This window comes from Bombina bombina, chromosome 5 (genome assembly GCF_027579735.1).
Source record: "Bombina bombina isolate aBomBom1 chromosome 5, aBomBom1.pri, whole genome shotgun sequence".
Taxonomy (NCBI): domain Eukaryota; kingdom Metazoa; phylum Chordata; class Amphibia; order Anura; family Bombinatoridae; genus Bombina; species Bombina bombina.
Window position 1 is genome coordinate 972534096 of NC_069503.1, and position 21183 is coordinate 972555278.

The 21183-nt window shown below is 38.5% G+C and overlaps 1 protein-coding gene across 3 annotated transcripts in view; it reads left to right on the forward strand.

The window, feature by feature from the left end:
* The window catches only part of LOC128661035 (Y+L amino acid transporter 2-like), a 102122-nt gene extending 83936 nt beyond the window's left edge, over positions 1-18186 (forward strand). Inside the window, exons 9-10 of one of the 3 annotated variants that reach the window (XM_053715181.1) lie at positions 3222-3405; positions 17917-18186. In XM_053715181.1, coding sequence (XP_053571156.1) covers positions 3222-3405; positions 17917-17993 — 261 coding nt within the window. In that variant the 3' untranslated portion in view covers positions 17994-18186. The remainder of the gene's footprint in view (positions 1-3221; positions 3406-17916) is intronic. The other 2 variants (XM_053715183.1, XM_053715184.1) reach the window with 2 other exon arrangements.
* The last annotated feature ends 2997 nt before the right edge of the window (positions 18187-21183 follow it).

Here is a 21183-nt window from a genome sequence, read left to right on the forward strand (position 1 = left end):
CTACTTTCCAATTCATGTTGTCCCCCCGGTGATCGATATGAGATAATGCAGCCAAATTGTATTATAGTTGTCAAGGGACTAAAAGTACCTGCAAAAATTACCATAGCCAATGAGAGTTATCAGACTCTCAGAATCTTTTCATTGGGTGATAAGAAATGAAGGTGGGTTTTGATCACAGATAAAACCTTTGCAAAGGAAGTGAAAGCCCCTTATGCTCAATGCTGCCCTGATGCTGCTTGGCTTATACTGATCTACATACTAACTGGCTGCCAACAGTCTTTGTGAGATACTGGTTGGGAAATTATTTATCCTAAAGAGCAAACAAATTGGGCCTACTACTCACTTCCAGATTGTGCATAATCTCTTTGATGACAGTGAAAATAATTCTGATAGAAGAATCTGGGATACTGAAACTCTCAAATATTGGTAGCTGGTAAAGTATAAGTGATTGTTAAATATATTTAATGTTTTAAATCAAAGATAGTCTTTATAATTGCAGTAGTTAAATTGAAGCTGTATTTAAAAGGTACTTTATAGTTGCATCCTAGTATTTCATAGACCTGTGTAGTCCATAAATAATTATATTAGTGCTAAGTAAATTTATTATTAAGAGGAAAGGATTTAGTATTTTAATGTTCATATATATGATATATTTTAAAATTGCACTAGTTATTCTGGCTAAATTGGAATTATTTATTACTATATTACTGGCTATATGTTGAATTGATAGTATTGTGTAACAATCTCTGGTTGATTATTTGAAGTATTATAAGACTATTTTGGGATGAATAGTTGAATTAATTTTTTCTGGAAGTTCTATTAGATTTATTGAAATTTGATAATCTTTGTGTTGAAATATTTGATTACATTGTTAACCAAATGTTGTTAAATAAGCTATATATTAAATTGGTTAATATTTCTGGCAATTATAAAGTGTTCTAGTAAAATTTAATTGCGATATTTGATAATTAATTTTGAGTTAAGGTAGATTTATAGATTGTATTGTGTTCATAATACAAAGGTACCAGATGATTTAATTGAATATTATTTGTCCTAAAGATTTTTATAGTGTGTTAAAAGAATTTAGGATTGTAATAATCAATTAATATAGATACCTGGTTATAAGTGATATTTGGTTTACTACACAAATATAATCATTGTGTTTCATAAAGATTATCTGGTCAGAACTTAAGAATTATTTTAGTTGAGATTAAATATTGATATTTAATAATAATGTTATTGTCAAATGTATAGATATCTCAATAGTGTTATTCTGGAACACACTACAGAAATTTAACATTTCACTGGAGTGTACTGATAGGATTCTACTGTATTAATTGGAGATATTGCTGACGATAATTTTATGATTGTTATTAATTATTAATAAATATAATAATATAATTGGTGGCAACATTAAGATAAATACACCAACATTTTATTTGGAAGACACTCCTGAGATGTACTAGCACTTCTTACCCAAAAAAAAGATCCCGGCACCAGCAGGAGAAGCTGAGGGTTGTATGAATCTACTTGCAAAGTTATCATCCAAATAAGCTTTTAAATTGGTCAATTCTGGCTCTGAAAGTGAGTAGATATGGCAATAGAGTATGGGTGCTCCAGGAAGAAAATTTATAGGGCAGTCATATGGCCAATGTGGAGGAAGAACATTTTTGCTGAACACATCTTGAATTTCAGGAATAAAAGTAAAGTCATTCAGGAGAAGGAAAAGAAATGGTCCCAGAGGCCCAATTGACCACAGAATTAGGTTAACAAATCCAGGGCAGAATTCCCAGAAATTTATGTTGTAAGGAGAGGTGATGGCTGGAGCTGAGACTCACCAGAAGAGCGGCAACCACTTAAAGGAAAAGAGCAAATCAAGTGATTGGCACCATCCCAGTACATACAAAGGTTCCTTCTAGCCCATTCTTCAGTCAAAAGAGTTCCCCTAGTCGTACTAATCACCATAGGTTTATGCATAGTTTCCGGTGCTGGAGTAACAAGAGGATGAGAATGTGGGATCTGTCTGGCAGAAGGTATTGCAACATGTACATGTCGATTATGTATCTCTAGTATGTGCTCTGGCATCGATCAGTCAATCTTTATGAACAGCAAGGCAAAAGCTTCTAGAGAAGTAGGAGTCTTGACTCAAGCTCATTTATCTTAAATTGCTTCAGATTAATCAAGGCAAAATTGATTCCAAAAAGCTGTGTCATTCCAGCCACATAAAGCAGACCAACTTCTATACTTAGCACAGTCCCCAGAGCAACAAGCCAGGAGAGGTACTTGAGGTTCAGGTGTAAATTCAGTGGAAGCAGAAGTTCCAGAAGTACTAGCTACAAGTATGCTTTCTTCCAGTACTATGGGTTGTAGCCAAGACACTTGGATTTCAGCTGTGAAAAGCCTCCCCGAACCAGTTGGCTAAGCTGTGACATATGTTGTGCTAGCTCCTCCAACAGGGAATCAACTCTTGCTGCTTCTGAAATCTTTCTGGCTTGTTTCTAATGTCAGGAATGGCCCTGACACTACTGTGTCAATAGTGTACAATTTGGTATCCCAAGATATTAGTTTAAAAATTTAACCAAAGATTCATGCTTGAGGGTAAATTAGCTTGTTACCCACTTATAATAGGATGTGCTAATTAGCATTCTAGACAGATTTATCTGATATTACAAGCTGATTTCACTCAATTAACATACAATATCACTTTTTAAAATCTTACCTAAACTGTTAACATCCTATATACCAGACCCCAGACTCAAGAACCTCACCCCCGTGGCTAAACCTTCATAATTCCCTTTTCCACATTATTAACAAAAACTCAGTATAAATATAAATAGTGGATGTATCTGAAATTAAGATTTGCTAAATGCTATATCATTGAACAAAACTTAAAGATTATGTCAGGAACACCACTGACATTACCACGTTTAGGTTTGCCTTCCCAAATCCTTGCCACTAATTGGTGTCAGGTGGAGGGATTCCTTAAACGGGAGTGATGGGGACAAAAGTACATTTGAAAACAACAGGGCCCGGAGATGCAAGAGTCAGGGGAAGATAGACAAGGCAAGGCCATTAAACAAGCTCTGTCTGAATTGTAAAAAAAAATGGGTTTCTATGCCCCTTTAAGATGTAATATTATTTTAGGTACTATACATGTTTTATTTTAAAGTACACTTGTATTGTACACCATTCTTGATTTCATTCTATTGGTTTTATTGCAGGTTAATTTGGTCTTCCCCGTGATGTACTGCCTGTGCAGCCTTTTTCTGGTGTTAGTTCCAATTTATTGTGATACAGTTAATTCTTTTATTGGCATTGGGATAGCTCTTTCTGGTATTCCAGCCTATTTTTTAGGTGTTTATTTACCCGTAGAAAAGAGACCAAAGTATCTTTCTTGGATCTGTGGTAAGTAATGTTTTTAATAATGTAAATAATTATGCTGCTATTCCTGAAATTCAATATTCACTTTCAAAACAGTGTTTCATTTGAACTGTTGAGAATTAGCAAAGCATGATATAATATTTGCAAGTATTAGATATAATTTACTGTCAATGAAGCCAGTGGAATTCAAAGGTAGTTAAGGAAATACAAAAAAAGGACCTCAAATGGGTAGAGTGAACAAATAAAATAAAAGAGAATTAGACATTAAGAGGCCTAGTTATCAACGTGTCTAATTACCTGCCTTCACCGGCCCAATACGCCCGCCTAAGCTCGCCTACCATCGCCGCCGCAGACCTGAATAATCACGCCAAAGTTATCAATAAAGCTGTCAAAAAGCCGCGCACCAAGTACGGGGCGATGAGCAGCGGACTGTGATAGTTATCACTCATCCGATCTCGCTGCTCTTCGGCTTTTTCCCAGCTTTATTGCTAGCCTGTCACTAAGCACCCACACTAAACTACACTGTTCTACCCCCTATACCGGCGCCCCCGGAGCCACCCGCAACTAAATAAAGTTATTAACCCCTAAACCGGCGCTCCTAGACCCCACCGCAACTATAATAAATGTATTAACCCCTAAACTGCCGCTCCCGGAGCCCACCGCCACCTACATTATACCTAGTAACCCCTATCCTGCCCCCCCCTATACTGCCGCCACCTATAATAAATTTATTAACCCCTATCCTGCCGATCCCGGACCCCGCCTCAATGAAATAAATTGTTTAACCCCTAAACTGCCGCTCCCGGACCCTGCCGCCACCTATATTAAACTTATTAACCCCTAATCTGCCCCCCCTACACCGTCGCCACCTATAATACATTTATTAACCCCTATCCTGCCCCCCCTACACCGCCGCAACCTATAATAAAATTATTAACCCCTAAACCTAAGTCTAACCCTAACCCTAACACCCCCCTAACTTAAATATTAATTAAATACATCTAAATATTATAACTCTTATTAACTAAATTAATCCTATTTAAAACTAAATACTTACCTTTAAAATAAACCCTAATATAGCTACAATATAAATAATAATTATATTGTAGCTATCTTAGGATTTATTTTTATTTTAAAGGCAAATTTCAATTTATTTTAACTAGGTACAATAGCTATTAAATAGTTATTAACTATTTAATAGCTACCTAGTTAAAATAAAGACAAATTTACCAGTAAAATAAAAACTAACCTGTTACAAGTACACCTAACACTACACTGTACTTAAATAAATTTTTCCTATTTAAAACTAAATACTTACCTGTAAAATAAACCCTAAGATAGCTACAATGTAATTAATAATTACATTGTAGCTATTTTAGGATTTATATTTATTTTACAGGTAACTTTGTATTTATTTTAACTAGGTACAATAGTTATTAAATAGTTATTAACTATTTAATAACTACCTAGCTAAAAGAAATACAAAATTACCTGTAAAATAAATCCTAACCTAAATTACAATTAAACCTAACACTACACTATCATTAAATTAATTAAATAAATTACCTATAAATAACTACAATTAAATACAATTAAATAAACTAAAGTACCAAAAATAAAAAAACTAAGTTACAAAAAATAAAAAAAAAATAAGTTTCAAACATTTCAAAAATATTACAACAATTTTAAACTACTTACACCTAATCTAAGCCCCTTAATAAAATAACAAAGTCCCCCAAAATAAAAAAATGCCCTACCTTATTCTGCATTAAAAAGTTAACAGCTCTATTACCTTACCAGCCTTTAAAAGGGCCTTTTGCGGGGCATGCCCCAAAGAAATTAGCTCTTTTGCCTGTAAAATAAAAATACAACCCAACAACATTAAAACCCACCACCCACATACCCCTACTCTAACCCAAACCCCCCTTAAATAAACCTAACACTACCCCCCTGAAGATCATCCTACCTTTAGCCGTCTTCAGCCAGCCAACCACCGATGGAACAGAAGAGGACATCCGCAGCAGCCGAAGTCATTATCCAAGGGGCGCTGAAGAATAATTTTATTATAGTGGCGGCGGTGTAGGGGAGAGGCAGAATAGGGGTTAATAAATTTATTATAGTGGCGGCAGTGTAGGGGGGGCAGGATAGGGGTTAATAGGTATTATGTAGGTGGTGGCAGGGTCCGGGAGCGGCGGTTTAGGGGTTAACATATTTATTATAGTGGCTGCGGGGTCCGGGAGCGGCGGTTTAGGGGTTAACATATTTATTATAGTGGTGGCAGTGTAGGGGGGGCAGGATAGGGGTTAATAGGTATTATGTAGGTGGCGGTGGGGTCCGGGAGCGGCGGTTTAGGGGTTAATCAGTTTATTATAGTTGTGGCGGGGTCTGGGAGCGGCGGTTTAGGGGGTAATACATTTATTTAGGTGTAGGGGGGACAGATTAGGGGTGTTTAGACTCGGGGTACATGTTAGGGTGTTAGGTGTAGACAGCTCCCATAGGAATCAATGGGATGTTGGGCAGCAACGAACATGAACTTTCGCTATGGTCAGACTCCTATTGATTCCTATGGGATCAGCCACCTCCAGTGCGGTGGATTGAAAACCAGGTACACTGGGCCGGAAAAGTGCAGAGCGTACCTGCTAGTTTTTTGATAACTAGCAAAAGTAGTCAGATTGTGCCGAACTTGTGTTCGGAACATCTGGAGTGACGTAAGAATCGATCTGTGTCGGACTGAGTCCGGTGGATCGAAGCTTACGTCGCTAAATTCTACTTTTGCCGGGCTGTAGTGCTTGATAACTACAGCGAATCAGCCTCGCCACAAATACGCGGCGGAATTCCTGCATATTTGAGGTTGACGGCTTGATAACTAGGGGCCTAAGGATGTAATGGGAAATGTCAGGAACAGATTGAAAATCATAGTTCAAAAGGCAACATTAAGGGTTATGGGAGTCAGAATAAAAGTTGTATACCCATAGATTATGGCAGACAGCAAACCAGTGGCATTTCTGGAGGTGCTGGGAGCTTCTAGGTACCACCAGTCACTATTGTAACATCCCCAGTTCTCAGAGATGTTAATAGCCATATCCTTTAATTACACGTCCTTTGCATTTTTCAAGACAAGAAAAGAGGTAAATGGGGGATTCAAATAAGAAAGGAAAAAAAGAAATACATACCTAATGATCAATACATAATAGCTAATGAAAAACATCATCAGATACATTATGTAAGTATAGATGAGTAACACTTACCTTCATGTTTTCAGAGAGTCCTTACTAGAACACAATTGTCTCAGTTACTTACAGATACTAGAGTGGGTGAAGTGATAATATACCTACCTACACAATCTTGTTTGTCTGTGATTTCATAGTCCTATTCAATAGAATCAGTTAATATCCTTAAGTTCCATTATTCCATATAGGGAAAATCCATTTCATAATGTTGCCAGTAAATAGAAATACATTCGGCTAGATTACGAGTTGTACGTTAGGGTAAAAAATCAGCGTTAACAGGTCCTACCGCTGCTTTTTTACGCCCGCTGGTATTACGAGTCTTGCAGGTTTAGGGGCACCGCACACTTTTTTGGCCTTACCGCAAAACGACTTACGTAAACTTAGTAAAGTCTTTTTCTATGGGACTTCCATAGCGCCGGTATTATGAGTCTGTCCTGGGAGGCCAAAAAGTGAGCGGTACACTCTCTACCTCCAAGATCCCTAACGCATTCTATAGTCAGTAGTTATGAGTTTTACACTAACGCCGTAGCATAAAACTCATAACTAAAGTGCTAAAAAGTACACTAACACCCATAAACTACCTATTAACCCCTAAACCGAGGCCCTCCCGCATCGCAAATACTAAAATAAAATGTTTAACCCCTAATCTGCCGCTCCGGACATCGCCGCCACTATAATAAAAATATTAACCCCTAAACCGCCGCACTCCCGCCTCGCAAACACTAGTTAAATAATATTAACCCCTAATCTGCTATCTCTAACATCGCCGCCACCTACCTATATTTATTAACCCCTAATCAGCCGTCCCCAACGTCCCCGCCACTATATTAAATGTATTAGCCCCTAAATCTAAGTCTAACCCTAACACCCCCTAACTTAAATATAATTTATATAAATCTAAATAAAATTCCTATCATTAACTACATTATTCCTATTTAAAACTAAATACTTACCTATAAAATAAACCCTAAGCTAGCTACAATATAACTAATAGTTACATTGCAGCTAGCTTAGGGTTTATTTTTATTTAACAGGCAAGTTTGTATTTATTTTAACTAGGTAGAATAGTTACTAAATAGTTATTAACTATTTAATAACTACCTAGCTAAAATAAAGACAAAAGTACCTGTAAAATAAAACCTAACCTAAGTTACAATAACACCGAACACTACACTACAATTAAATAAATGACGTAAATTAAATACAATTAAATAAATTAAATACAATTAGCTAAAGTACAACCCCCCCCACTAAATTACAGAAAATAATAAACAAATTACAAGATATTTAAACTAAATACACCTAATCTAATAGCACTATCAAAATAAAAAAGCCCCCCTAAAATAAAAAAAAAACCTAGCCTAAACTAAACTACCAATAGCCCTTAAAAGGGTCTTTTGCGGGGCATTGCCCCAAAGAAATCAGCTCTTTTACCTGTAAAAACAAAATACAAACACCCCCCAACAGTAAAACCCACCACCCACACAACAAACACCCCCAAATAAAAACCTAACTAAAAAAACATCCGACGCGGAGCGGCTCCATCTTCAAGACATCCGACGCGGAGCATCCTCTTCATCCAGAGTCTTCTTACTGAATGAAGGTTCCATTAAATGATGTCATCCAAGATGGCGTCCCTTAGATTCCAATTGGCTGATAGAATTCTAAGGTAGAAAAAAATCCTATTGGCTGATTGGAACAGCCAATAGAATGCAAGCTCAATCCTATTGGCTGATTGGATCAGCCAGTAGGATTGAACTTCAATCCTATTGGCTGATTGCATCAGCCAATATGATTTTTTCTACCTTAATTCCGATTGGCTGATAGAATTCTATCAGCCAATCGGAATCTAAGGGACACCATCTTGGATGACGTCATTTAAAGGAACCTTCATTCAGTAAGAAGACTCCAGATGAAGAGGATGCTCCGCGTCGGATGTCTTGAAGATGGAGCCGCTCCGCATCGGATGGATGAAGATAGAAGATGCCGTCTGGATGAAGACTTCTGCCCGTCTGGAGGACCACTTCGCCCGGCTTGGATGAAGACTTCTCCCGGCTTCGTTGAAGACTTCAGCTCGGTTGGATGAAGACTTCTGCCGCTTTCCTTTAGGATGGATGTCCGGTCTTCAGAACAGTCGATCTTCAGGGGGTTAGTGTTAGGTTTTTTTAAGGGTGTATTGGGTGGGTTTTATTTTTAGGTTAGGGCTTTGGGCCGCAAAAGAGCTAACTGCCCTTTTAAGGGCAATGCCCATCCAAATGCCCTTTTCAGGGCAATGGGGAGCTTAGGTTTTTTTAGTTAGGTTTTTATTTGGGGGTGTTTGTTGTGTGGGTGGTGGGTTTTACTGTTGGGGGGTGTTTGTATTTTGTTTTTACAGGTAAAAGAGCTGATTTCTTTTAAGGGCTATTGGTAGTTTAGTTTAGGCTAGGGTTTTTTTTATTTTAGGGGGGCTTTTTTATTTTGATAGGGCTATTAGATTAGGTGTAATTAGTTTAAATATCTTGTAATTTGTTTATTATTTTCTGTAATTTAGTGTTTGTTTTTTTGTACTTTAGCTAATTGTATTTAATTTATTTAATTGTATTTAAATTAGGTCTTTTATTTAATTGTAGTGTAGTGTTAGGTGTTAGTGTAACTTAAGTTAGGTTTTATTTTACAGGTAAATTTGTATTTATTTTAGCTAGGTAGTTAGTAAATAGTTAATAACTATTTAGTAATTATTCTACCTAGTTAAAATAAATACAAACTTGCCTGTAAAATAAAAATAAACCCTAAGCTAGCTACAATGTAACTATTAGTTATATTGTAGCTAGCTTAGGGTTTATTTTATAGGTAAGTATTTAGTTTTAAATAGGAATAATGTAGTTAATGATAGGAATTTTATTTAGATTTATTTAAATTATATTTAAGTTAGGGGGTGTTAGGGTTAGGGTTAGACTTAGATTTAGGGGTTAATACATTTAATATAGTGGCGGCGACGTTGGGGATGGCAGATTAGGGGTTATTAAATGTAGGTAGGTGGTGCCGATGTTAGGGATAGCAGATTAGGGGTTAATATTATTTAACTGGTGTTTGCGAGGCGGGAGTGCGACGGTTTAGGGGTTAATATGTTTATGATAGTGCGGGCGATGTCCGGAGCGGTAGATTAGGGGTTAAAAAATATAATGTAGGTGGCAGATTAGGGGTTAATAAGTGTAAGATTAGGGGTGTTTAGACTCGGGGTTCATGTTAGGGTGTTAGGTGTAAACATAAATTTTATTTCCCCATAGGAATCAATGGGGCTGCGTTACTGAGTTTTACGCTGCTTTTTGGCAGGTGTTAGACTTTTTCTCAGCTGGCTCTCCCCATTGATGTCTATGGGGAAATCGTGCACGAGCACGTACGACCAGCTCACCGCTGACTTAAGCAGCGCTGGTATTGAAGTGCGGTAAGGAGCACAATTATGCTCATCGCTCACTTCTTGCCTTTTATCGCCGGGTTTGTAAAAACCCGTAATACCAGCGCAGCAGGTAAGTGAGCGGTGAGACAAAACTGCTCATTAGCACTGCACAGCTCATAACGAAAAACTCATAATCTGGCGGATTGTTTGCTATTTTGATTTTCTGCATCAGAAAAATAAATCTTGTGCATTTTACCAGTTAACACTGTAGTGTCTAATATCAAAGATTTCTGAGGTAAAACATAGAGAAAGCTGCAACCAGCATGATTTGTGAGGAGATTCTTTACCTCAGCAACATAAAGCAAACCCATCAAATAAGCTACTGAAAATACAATTAATCTTAGGTTTCTGAAATAATATATGGATTGTAATATATTTTTGTCTGCTATTTGCTTCTCCATCTTTTAATTGCCTGACTTGTTATGCTGCGTTTCAATACACATCACCATGCTTGTAGAAGGCTAAGTGCAGGTGCTCAAGTCAATGTAGAGACATTGAGGCCGAATTATCAAGCCGTCAACTATGCTGCATTCGCCGGCACCAATACGATCGCCTAACATCGCCTAACATCGTGGCCGTGGACCTGAATATGCTCTCCTTATTTATAAAAAAAGCTGTCAAAAAGCTGCACACCAAGTACAGGGCGATGAGCAGCAGACTGTTGTTAACTAACAGTCATCGATCTTGCTGCTATTCGGCTTTTTCCCAACTTTATTTATACCCTGTCACTAAACATTGCCACTATACTAAAATGTTTAACCCCTATCCCGCCGCTCCCGGACCCCGCCGCAACTAAATAAAGTCATTAACCTCTATCCCGCCGCTCCCGGAGCCCACTGCAACTCGAATAAAGTTATTAACCCCTATCCCCCCGCTCACGGACCCCTCCACAACTAAATAAATGTATTAACCCTTAAACCCCTGGCCTCTCACATCACTACCACTTACTAAACCTATTAACCCCTAAACCACCAGCCCCCCACATCGCTATAATCTAAATTAAGCTATTAACCCCTAAACATAACAACCCACTAACTTTACATGAAATATTAACTCATCCCTATCTTATAATAAATTAAAACTTACCTGTAGAATTAAATTAAACTATATTAAACTATTAATTAACCTACCCTAACTATTATACTAAAATTACATTAAACTAACAATTAAAATAACTATATTACATATTTAAAAACCTAACCCTACTCAAGTTATTTAAATTTACTATTAAAAATTACTAAATTACAAAAAAAATACAAATAAGTTACACAAAATAAAAAGAAATTATCAAATATTTAAACTAATTACACCTAATCTAATAGCCCTATCAAAATAAAAAAGCCGCCCCCCAAAATGAAAAAAACCCTAGCCTACAATAAACTACCAATGGCCCTTAAAAGGGCCTTTTGTGGGGCATTGCCCCAAAGAAATCAGCTCTACCTGTAAAATAAAATGCAAATACCCCCCAACAGTAAAACCCACCACCCACACGACCAACCCCCCAAATAAAATCCTATCTAAAAAAACCTTAACTCCCCCATTGCCCTGAAAAGGGCATTTGTATGGGCATTGCCCTTAAAAGGGCATTTAGGTCTTTTTCAGTCAAAGTCCCTAACCTAAAATTAAAACCCACCCAATAAAGCCTTAAAAAAACACTAACCCCCCTAAGATCCACTTACAGTTTTTGAAGACCGGACATCCATCCACATCCAAGCAGCAGAAGTCCTCAGCGAAGCCGGCAGAAGTCTTCATCCAAGCGGGCAGAAGTCTTCATCCAGACGGCATCTTCTATCTTCATACATCCGGCGCGGAGTTGCTCCATCTTCAAGACATCCGGCGCGGAGCATCCTCTTCTTACGACGTCTCTTGAAGAATGAAGCTTCCCTTTAAATTATGTCATCCAAGATGGTGTCCCTTACATTCCGATTGGCTGATAGAATTCTATCAGCCAAGCGGAATTAAGGGGGAAAAAATCCTATTGGCAGTTGCAATCAGCCAATAGGATTGAGCTTGCATTCTATTGGCTATTCCACTCAGCCAATAGAATGCAAGCTCAATCCTATTGGCTGATTGGATCAGCCAATAGGATTTTTTCCCCCTTAATTCCGATTGGCTGATAGAATTCTATCAGCCAATCGGAATGTAAGGGACACCATCTTGGATGACGTAATTTAAAGGAACCTTCATTCTTCAAGATTCGTCATAAGAAGAGGATGCTCCGCGCCGAATGTCTTGAAGATGGACCTGCTCCACGCCGGATGGATGAAGATAGAAGATGCCGTCTGGATTAAGACTTCTGCCGGCTTGGATGAAGACTTCGGCCCGCTTGGATGAAGACTTCGGCCCGCTTGGATGAAGACTTCTGCCGGCTTCGCTGAGGACTTCTGCCGCTTGGATGAGGATGGATGTCCGGTCTTCGAAAACTGTAAGTGGATCTTTGGGGGTTAGTGTTAGGTTTATTGGGTGGGTTTTAATTTTAGGTTAGGGACTTTGGGCTGAAAAAGAGCTAAATGCCCTTTTAAGGGCAATGCCCATGCAAATGCCCTTTTCAGGGCAATGAGGAGCTTAGGTTTTTTTAGAGAGGGTTTTATTTGGGGGGGTTTGGTTGTGTTTGTATTTTATTTGGGTTTTACTGTTGGGGGGTGTTTGTATTTTATTTTACAGGTAAAAGAGCTGATTTCTTTGGGGCCATTGGTAGTTTTTTGTAGGCTAGGGGGTTTTTATTTTCGGGGGGGCTTTTTTATTTTGATAGGGCTATTAGATTAGGTGTAATTAGTTTAAATATTTGATCATTTATTTTTTATTTTGTGTAACAGTGTTTTTTATTTTGAGTAACTTACGGCGAGATTACGAGTTTGGCGTTAACAGGGGTGCGTTGCTAACGAGGCTTTTTTCTAACGCTACCTTAAGAAAATGCTGGTATCACAGGTTTTTTTTAACCTGGGGTTAGCCGCAAAAAGGTGAGCGTAGAGCAAAATTTAGCTCCACATCTCACCTCAATAACAGCGTTGCTTATGGTAGCAGTAAGCTGGCTAAACGTGCTCGTACAGGATTTCCCCATAGGAAACAATGGGGCTGAGCTAGCTGAAAAAAAACCTAACACCTGCAAAAAAGCAGCGTTCAGCTCCTAACGCAGCCCCATTGTTTGCTATGGGGAAAGAAAAAAATATGTCTACACCTAACACCCTAACATGAACCCGAGTCTAAACACCCCTAATCTTACACTTATTAACCCCTAATCTGCCGCCCCCAACATCGTCGCCACCTGCATTATACTATTAACCCCTAATCTGCCGCTCCGAACACCGCCACCTACATTATAGTTATAAACCCCTAATCTGCTGCCCCCAACATCGCCGACACCTACATTATAGTTATTAACCCCTAATCTGCCCCCCAACGTCGCCACAACTATATTAAATTAATTAACCCCTAATCTGCCGCCGCCAACGTCGCCGCCACTATAATAAAGTTATTAACCCCAAACCTATGTCTAACCCTAACCCTAACACCCCCCTAACTTAAATATAATTTAAATAAATCTAAATAAAATAACTGCAATTAAATAAATTATTCATATTGAAAACTAAATACTTACCTATAAAATAAACCATAAGATAGCTACAATATAACTAATAGTTACATTGTAGCTAATTTATTTTTATTTTACAGGCAACTTTGTATTTATTTTAACTAGGTACAATAGTTATTAAATAGTTATTAGCTATTTAATAACTACCTAGCAAAAAAAAGTACAAAATTACCTGTAAAATAAATCCTAACCTAAGTTACAATTACACCTAACACTACACTATCATTAAATAAATTACCTAAAATACCTACAATTAATTACAATTAAATTCAATAAACTAAATTACGGAGAAAAAAACCCACTAAATTACAGAAAATAAAAAAAGAATTACAAGAATTTTAAACTAATTACACCTAATCTAATCCCCCCTAATAAAATAAAAAAGCCCCTCAAAATAATAAAATGCCCTACTCTATACTAAATTACAAATAGCCCTTAAAAGGGCCTTTTGCGGGGCATCCAGACCAGCAGAAGTCTTCATCCTATCCGGGCAGAAGAGGACATCCGGACCGGCAGAAGGCTTCATCCAAGCGGCATCTTCTATCTTCTTCCATTCGACGAGGAGCGACTCCATCTTGAATACATCTGGCGCAGAGCATCCTTCCAGTACGATGGACTAATGATGAATGACGTTTCCTTTAAATGACGTCATCCAAGATGGCGTCCCTCGAATTCCGATTGGCTGATAGGATTCTATCAGCCAATCGGAATTAAGGATTGGATCAGCCAATAGAATTGACCTTGCATTCTATTGGCTGATCCAATCAGCCAATCGGATTGAACTTCAATCCGATTGGCTGATTAAATCAACCAATCAGATTTTTCCTTCCTTAATTCCGATTGGCTGATAGAATCCTATCAGCCAATCGGAATTCGAGGGACGCCATCTTGGATGACGTCATTTAAAGGAACCGTCATTCGTCGTTAGTCCGTCGTGCTGGAAGGATGCTCCGTGCCGGAAGTCTTCAAGATGGAGTCGCTCCTCGTCGGATGGAAGAAGATAGAAGATGCCGCTTGGATGAAGCCTTCTGCCAGTCCGGATGTCCTCTTGTGCCCAAATAGGATGAAGACTTCTGCCGGTCTGGTTGTCCTCTTCTGCCCTATCAGATGAAGATTTCTGCCCGTATCGGATGACCACTTGTGCCCGGCTAGGTGAAGACGGCTCAAGGTAGGGAGATCTTCAATGGGGTAGTGTTAGGTTTTTTAAAGGGGGGATTGGGTGGGTTTTAGAGTAGGGGTGTGTGGGTGGTGGGTTTTAATGTTGGGGGGTATTGTATTTTTCTTTTACAGGTAAAACAGCTGATTACTTTGGGGCAATGCCCTGCAAAAGGCCCTTTTAAGGGCTATTTGTAATTTAGTATAGGGTAGGGAAATTTTATTATTTTGGGTTTTTTTTTTTATTTTATTAGGGGGATTAGATTAGGTGTAATTAGTTTAAAATTCTTGTAATTCTTTTTTATTTTCTGTAATTTAGTGTTTTTTTCGTAATTTAGTTTATTGAATTTAATTGTAATTAATTGTAGGTATTTTAGGTAATTTATTTAATGATAGTGTAGTGTTAGGTGTAATTGTAACTTAGGTTAGGATTTATTTTAGAGGTAATGTTGTACTTTTTTTAGCTAGGTAGTTATTAAATAGTTAATAACTATTTAATAACTATTGTACCTAGTTAAAATAAATACAAAGTTGCTTGTAAAATAAATATAAATCCTAAGCTAGCTACAATGTAACTATTAGTTATCTTAGGGTTTATTTTATAGGTAAGTATTTAGTTTTAAATAGGAATAATTTATTTAATTATGTTAAATGTATTTTGTTTAATTTAAATTATATTTAAGTTAGGGGGGGTTAGGTTTAGGGCTTAATAACTTTAGATTTAGTTTTAGGGGTTAATAACTTTAATATAGTAGCGGCGACGATGGGGGTGGCAGATTAGGGGTTAATAAATGTAAGTAGGTGTCGGCGATGTTATAGACGGCAGATTGGGGTTAATAAAATTTAACTAGTGTTTGCGAGGTGGGAGTGCGGCGGTTTAGGGGTTAATACATTTATTAAAGTGGCGGCGATGTCCGGTCGGCAGATTAGGGGTTAATAGTTGTAGGTAGGTGGCGGCGACGTTGGGGGTGGCAGATTAGGGGTTAATAAATATAATGTAGGTGTCGGCGATGTTAGGGGCAGCAGATTAGGGGTTGAAAGGTATAATGTAGGTGGCGGCGATGTCCGGTCGGCAGATTAGGGGTTAAAAATTTGTATTTTAGTGTTTGCGATGTGGGGGGCCTCGGTTTAGGGGTTAATAGGTAGTTTATGGGTGTTAGTGTTCTTTGTAGCACTTTAGTTAAGAGTTTTATGTTCCGGCATTAGCCCATAAAACTCTTAACTACTATAACTACTAACTTTTAAATGCGGTAGAAGTCTTGACAGGAGAGGGTCTACCGCTCACTTCTTCCAAGACTCGTAATACCGGCGTTAGGCAAATCCCATTAAAAAGATAGAATACGCAATTGACGTAAGGGGATTTGCGGTAGCCTCGAGTCACAGAAGAAAAGTGAGCGGTGAGCCTGTACCTGTCAGACTTGTAATACCAGCGTTAGAAAAAAACGAAGCGTTGGGACCTCTCAACGCTGCTTTTTAAGGCTAACGCCAAACTCATAATCTCGGTGTTAGTGTTTTTTATTTTGTGTAACTTAGCTGTTATTTTTTTGTAATTTAGTAATTTTTAATAGTAGATTTAAATAACTTGAGTAGGGTTAGGTTTTTAAATATGTAATATAGTTAATTTAATTGTTAGTTTAATGTGATTTTAGTATAATAGTTAGTGTAGGTTAATAATTAGTTTAATATAGTTTAATGTAATTTTAGTATAATAGGGTAGGTTAATTAATAGTTTAATATAGTTTATTTTAATTCTAAAGGTAAATTTAAATTTATTATAAGATAGGGATGAGTTAATATTTAATGTAAAGTTAGTGGGTTGTTAGGTTTAGGGGTTAATAGCTTAATTTAGTTTATGGCTGGCAGTTTAGGGGTTAATAGGTTTAGTAAGTGGTAGTGATGTGGGAGGCCAGGGGTTTAGGGGTTAATACATTTATTTAGTGGCGGTGGGGTACGGGAGCGGCGGGATAGGAGTTAATAACTTTATTTAGGTGGCGGCAATGTCGGGGCGGCAGATTAGGGGTGTTTAGACTCGGGGTTTATGTTAGGGTGTTAGGTGTAAACGTAACTTTTATTCTACCATATAAATCAATGGGATATCGGGCAGCAGCGAACATGAGCTTTCGCTGCTTTCAGACTCCCATTGATTCCTATGGCATCCGTGGCCTTTAGGGTGGCGAATTGAAAAGCAGGTACACTGGGCCAAAATATGATAACTTGCAAAAGTTGTCAGATAGTGCCGAATTGGTATTCGGAACATCTGTAATGACGTAAGCATCGATCTGTGTCGGATTGAGACTGGCAGATCGAATGTTACGTCACAAATTTCAACTTTTGCCGGTCTGTAGCCTTTGATAAATGAGGCGAATCAGGCTCGCCACAATTACGCAACGGAATTCCAGCGTATTCACGGTTCACAGATTGATAAATATCCCTCATTGTAACACACTGACCCCTGTGTCTGAGAATTTAGTCCTGGATGGAGTGAATGACCAATGATTTAGTCAAATGGTTAAGAACAAGTATATTAAGAAATGTCAGATGGACCAGAAACAGGAATGGTGAGTAGGAATTATTCAGGATCAGAACCAGCAAAAAAAAAGGAGAGCTAGCAGCAGCACAGGATAGAATGAACAGAACTAGCAGAACCAGGCTGGCATGGGCAGCAGCATAGAGGCACAAGGAGTAGACTTGAACTGACAAATGAATGGCTGTAACAAGAAACAAGACTAAGCAAGCAATAGGGGTTGCTCCAATCAGGTTCCTAGCAGAAACAACAGGTTAACAGGATATGATCAAGGGTAGACAGAAACAGAGACAGTGGGAAATGAAAGCAGAAACAGGCAGGAAACAAATCCTATGTTAAGAATAACAGGCTTCAGTAATAGAAGGCAAAAGAACACATACCATTTAGAATATCTAGATTTTGGAATAGGAGGCACAATAACATAAAAATAATCAAGAGCTATGTAAGTGCAGTCAGCATCAGTCCCAAACAGATGAGTTTAAAGGCAAGTGGAAGGTTATGGTAATTAATGTAATCAGGCTTAAATAAATGATGAGTTAGTTTTCTAGTAGTAGTAAATATCTAACTGCTGTATTTTTTTTTTAACTTATTTTGGCAGGATCCATAACAAAATATACACAACTCTTATGCAACTGCTGTTTGACAGAACTGGATGATGATGAAAAGAAAAGATAGGATCCATCAGAACGTTCTTGATCTGACACCTTTTTTATCTTGTGGATTTTTAAACCATACTTAGCTGTGTAGTTAATTATGTAATACATATTTCAGAACTTTCTCTTTCTCCATAGAATGGATGGCGTCATTGGTTATATGCAGTGCATTTTGCTCTATAAATCCTTTATAATAAATATTGTAAAACTGGAAATTGTAATCTATTTTCCAAAGAAACAAATGATGAAACTATTTCATGAATTGGTTAATATTAATATTAAAATACACACACACATATATACTATATGGCAAAAAGTAATATTAATTATTATTATTGAATAGCTCAGTGATTTTAAATGTGTCAAGTCAGTTTGTGAAATATCTGTTCTATTAGATCAGTCAACTGTAAGTGCTATTTTTGTGAAGTGGAAGCATCTAAAGTGTTGCAACTGGTCAGCCAGGAAGTGGCAGCCACTGCAATTCACAGACCAAGGGCTCCATGTACTAAGAGGCGGGCGGACAGCTTCTTAACTCGCGAAGCTGTCCGCCCGCCTCCGCTACACACGGGCAGCGGATCTATTGATCCGCTTTGCCCGTATGTACCATTACACACTCAGCGGAGTGTGTAATGCCCGCCCCTTCAGTCGCGCGACCAATCACGCGACTGAAGGGGCTGTCAATCACCGAGAGCGAGCGAGCTCTCGGTGATTTTGCTTCGCCACCTAAGAGGTGGCGTAGGGTGTAGGAAGCAGCGGTCTAATGACCGCTGCTTCTTACATTGCGGGAAGCAGGCTCGCATATGCGAACCTGCCCCGCAAAGGCTCCGGAGCAGCTTTCGCTGCTTCGTACATGAAGCCCCAAGGCTGCAAAGTGCTGAAGTGTGTAGCATGTAAAAATCTCCAATCATCTGTTGCATCAGTCACTACAGAGTTCTACATTACCTAAAAGAAACATAGGTGAATGAACTGTGCATTGCACGCTTCATGAAATGGGTTTTCATGGCTAAGCAGCTGTGCACAAGCCTCATAATAACATGCGCAATGACAAGCATCGGCTGGAGTAATGTACAGTACGCCACTTTACTCTGGAGCAATGGAAATGTGTTCTCTGGAGTGATGAATTAAACTTTACTATCTGGCTATAAGGTAATATGACAATTACTGGATTTGGTGACAGGAAGCACATTTGTAGGAGATGTGGTGCAGACTTTGAATAAACTGCAGATCCACAGGTTAGCTTGTGTAAGTCAGAATAATAGTCATGCAGCAAGTCAAGGGTTAATGTCAGGTTGTCAATCAAAGTCATCATAACAGAAAGGGGTTGCATTAACATCAAGGGTTAATAATCTTATTAATCCAGAAAAGAACAGTTCATCCTTAATTTGCTCAGAAAAGCCCAGGCAACACTGATCCAAAAGAGCAAGAGCATTCCAATGAATATCACTGTAAATGCAATGAAAATCACAGATAAAATCCTCCGCAGGCAACTTTCCTTTCAGTAGGGCTCACAAACTGAGCAGAAGATACATCATACAGGATACCCAAAGCATTAACTAGAGTCCTAAGTATTAAGTCATTCATTATTCCTCTGAAATCTTTCCTTGGTTTAACTAAAAAAAATTATTTGACAGGTCTTGAATGATTTTGTTTAATTACCCACCAAATTTGTTAATAATGTGCCCTCCAAAAGCCTGTGAATTAATGGTGTGGATAGATAGACTGGGACACATCTGATAATTTGAATTACTTATTATAAAAGTTTATTTGCTTTACTGAAACAGCAAGTTTGAACATAGGCCCAATGCAGAACACTCCAATACAAAGTCCAGAAGTCCAATACAACGTTGAGAATAATTAAGTAGGTTGCAGTAACAAAGTCCAGAATACACTGATGCTTGAATTGTGCAGTAGAGGGTGAGGCTGTCAGCAGGTACAGCTGGTTGGAGCTGTCACTGGATACTCAGCAGGCTATTTATTGAACATAAAAAATGACGACAGCAGTTGATTACACAGATCAAAGCAATACAAACTGATTTAGGCATTTTAATCTGACTCTGAAGTTAAAAGTTATGGTGGGAGAAGTGGGAGGTGTAAGGTGGGATGGTAATCCTTACAATAGAATACTATAACCCTAATAAGTATGTATGGAAAGAGAAGAAATGGCGCAAAAGGCAGGACTCAAGTGAAAGCGTTTAATGACACAGTATAATACACAAATATATATGCACTTACAAGATTAAAATAAGTGTACTGCAATTAGGAGGATCATGGGTGGTACAGTTCTTGTTGCTTCCCACAGCCGGCTTGTTGTAATTGCCGAGCGCTGCTGCACTGGATATGACTGGCAGGTGAATCCGGATACCTTGTCAGCAAGTCCTGTGGCTGTTGTGAGTGCAGGATACCAGGACCCTTTTTCCAGCCTAGATTGTCAGTTCAACACCCTGACGCGTTTCCCCCGGTCAGCGTCAGCTAGCTCACAGCTAAGATAAAATCACAACTGGAAAGGTTAGTCACCGCATCTGGCCAAATGGGAATGCTCAGGCACCACGTCAAGGTCCTTTCCTTAGCCTGAGTCCCTAACACAGGCACACCATCATGCGAGCTCCTATAACCCTAATAAGTACCCCTTCACTGCCAGTAATTTCCGAAGTGTGGCGCACAGCTGCAATTAGTGGCCTTCTAATTACCAAAAACCAATGGCAAAGCCATGCATGTCTACTATTTATGAACAAAGGGGACCCCAGAGAAGCTTTTGCATATATTTGTGTCCTAACTGCACAAGCGGTATGTAAATCATTTCAGTGGGAAACTCAAAGTTTGGGAAAAAGTTAACTATTTTTTATATGATTATATATACCGTATTGTTCCGCATATAGGCCGCACTTTTTTCCCTTGATCTGTAGCTTTAAATTTGCAGTGCGGCCTATATGCGGGGCGCGGCCTATAATCGGGTGTTTTTCAGCTAAATCATACATGTGCAGTATTGCCGAACTTCCGGTGCACCCTGTGGCCTTATGGGTAATGTAGTCCACCGGAGTTGGGTGGTTTTGCGAGAGGGACGATAGTTGGTAGGTTTGGCAGGATGCTCATATGCATTAGCCACTGCTGTGAAGATGCGGTAATGCTGAGCATAGTGTAATGCTGAGAACGGACATATGAATTAGGAGGGAGGAAGTGGGCAGAGCACAAGGGACATGTGAGTCAGTTGCGAT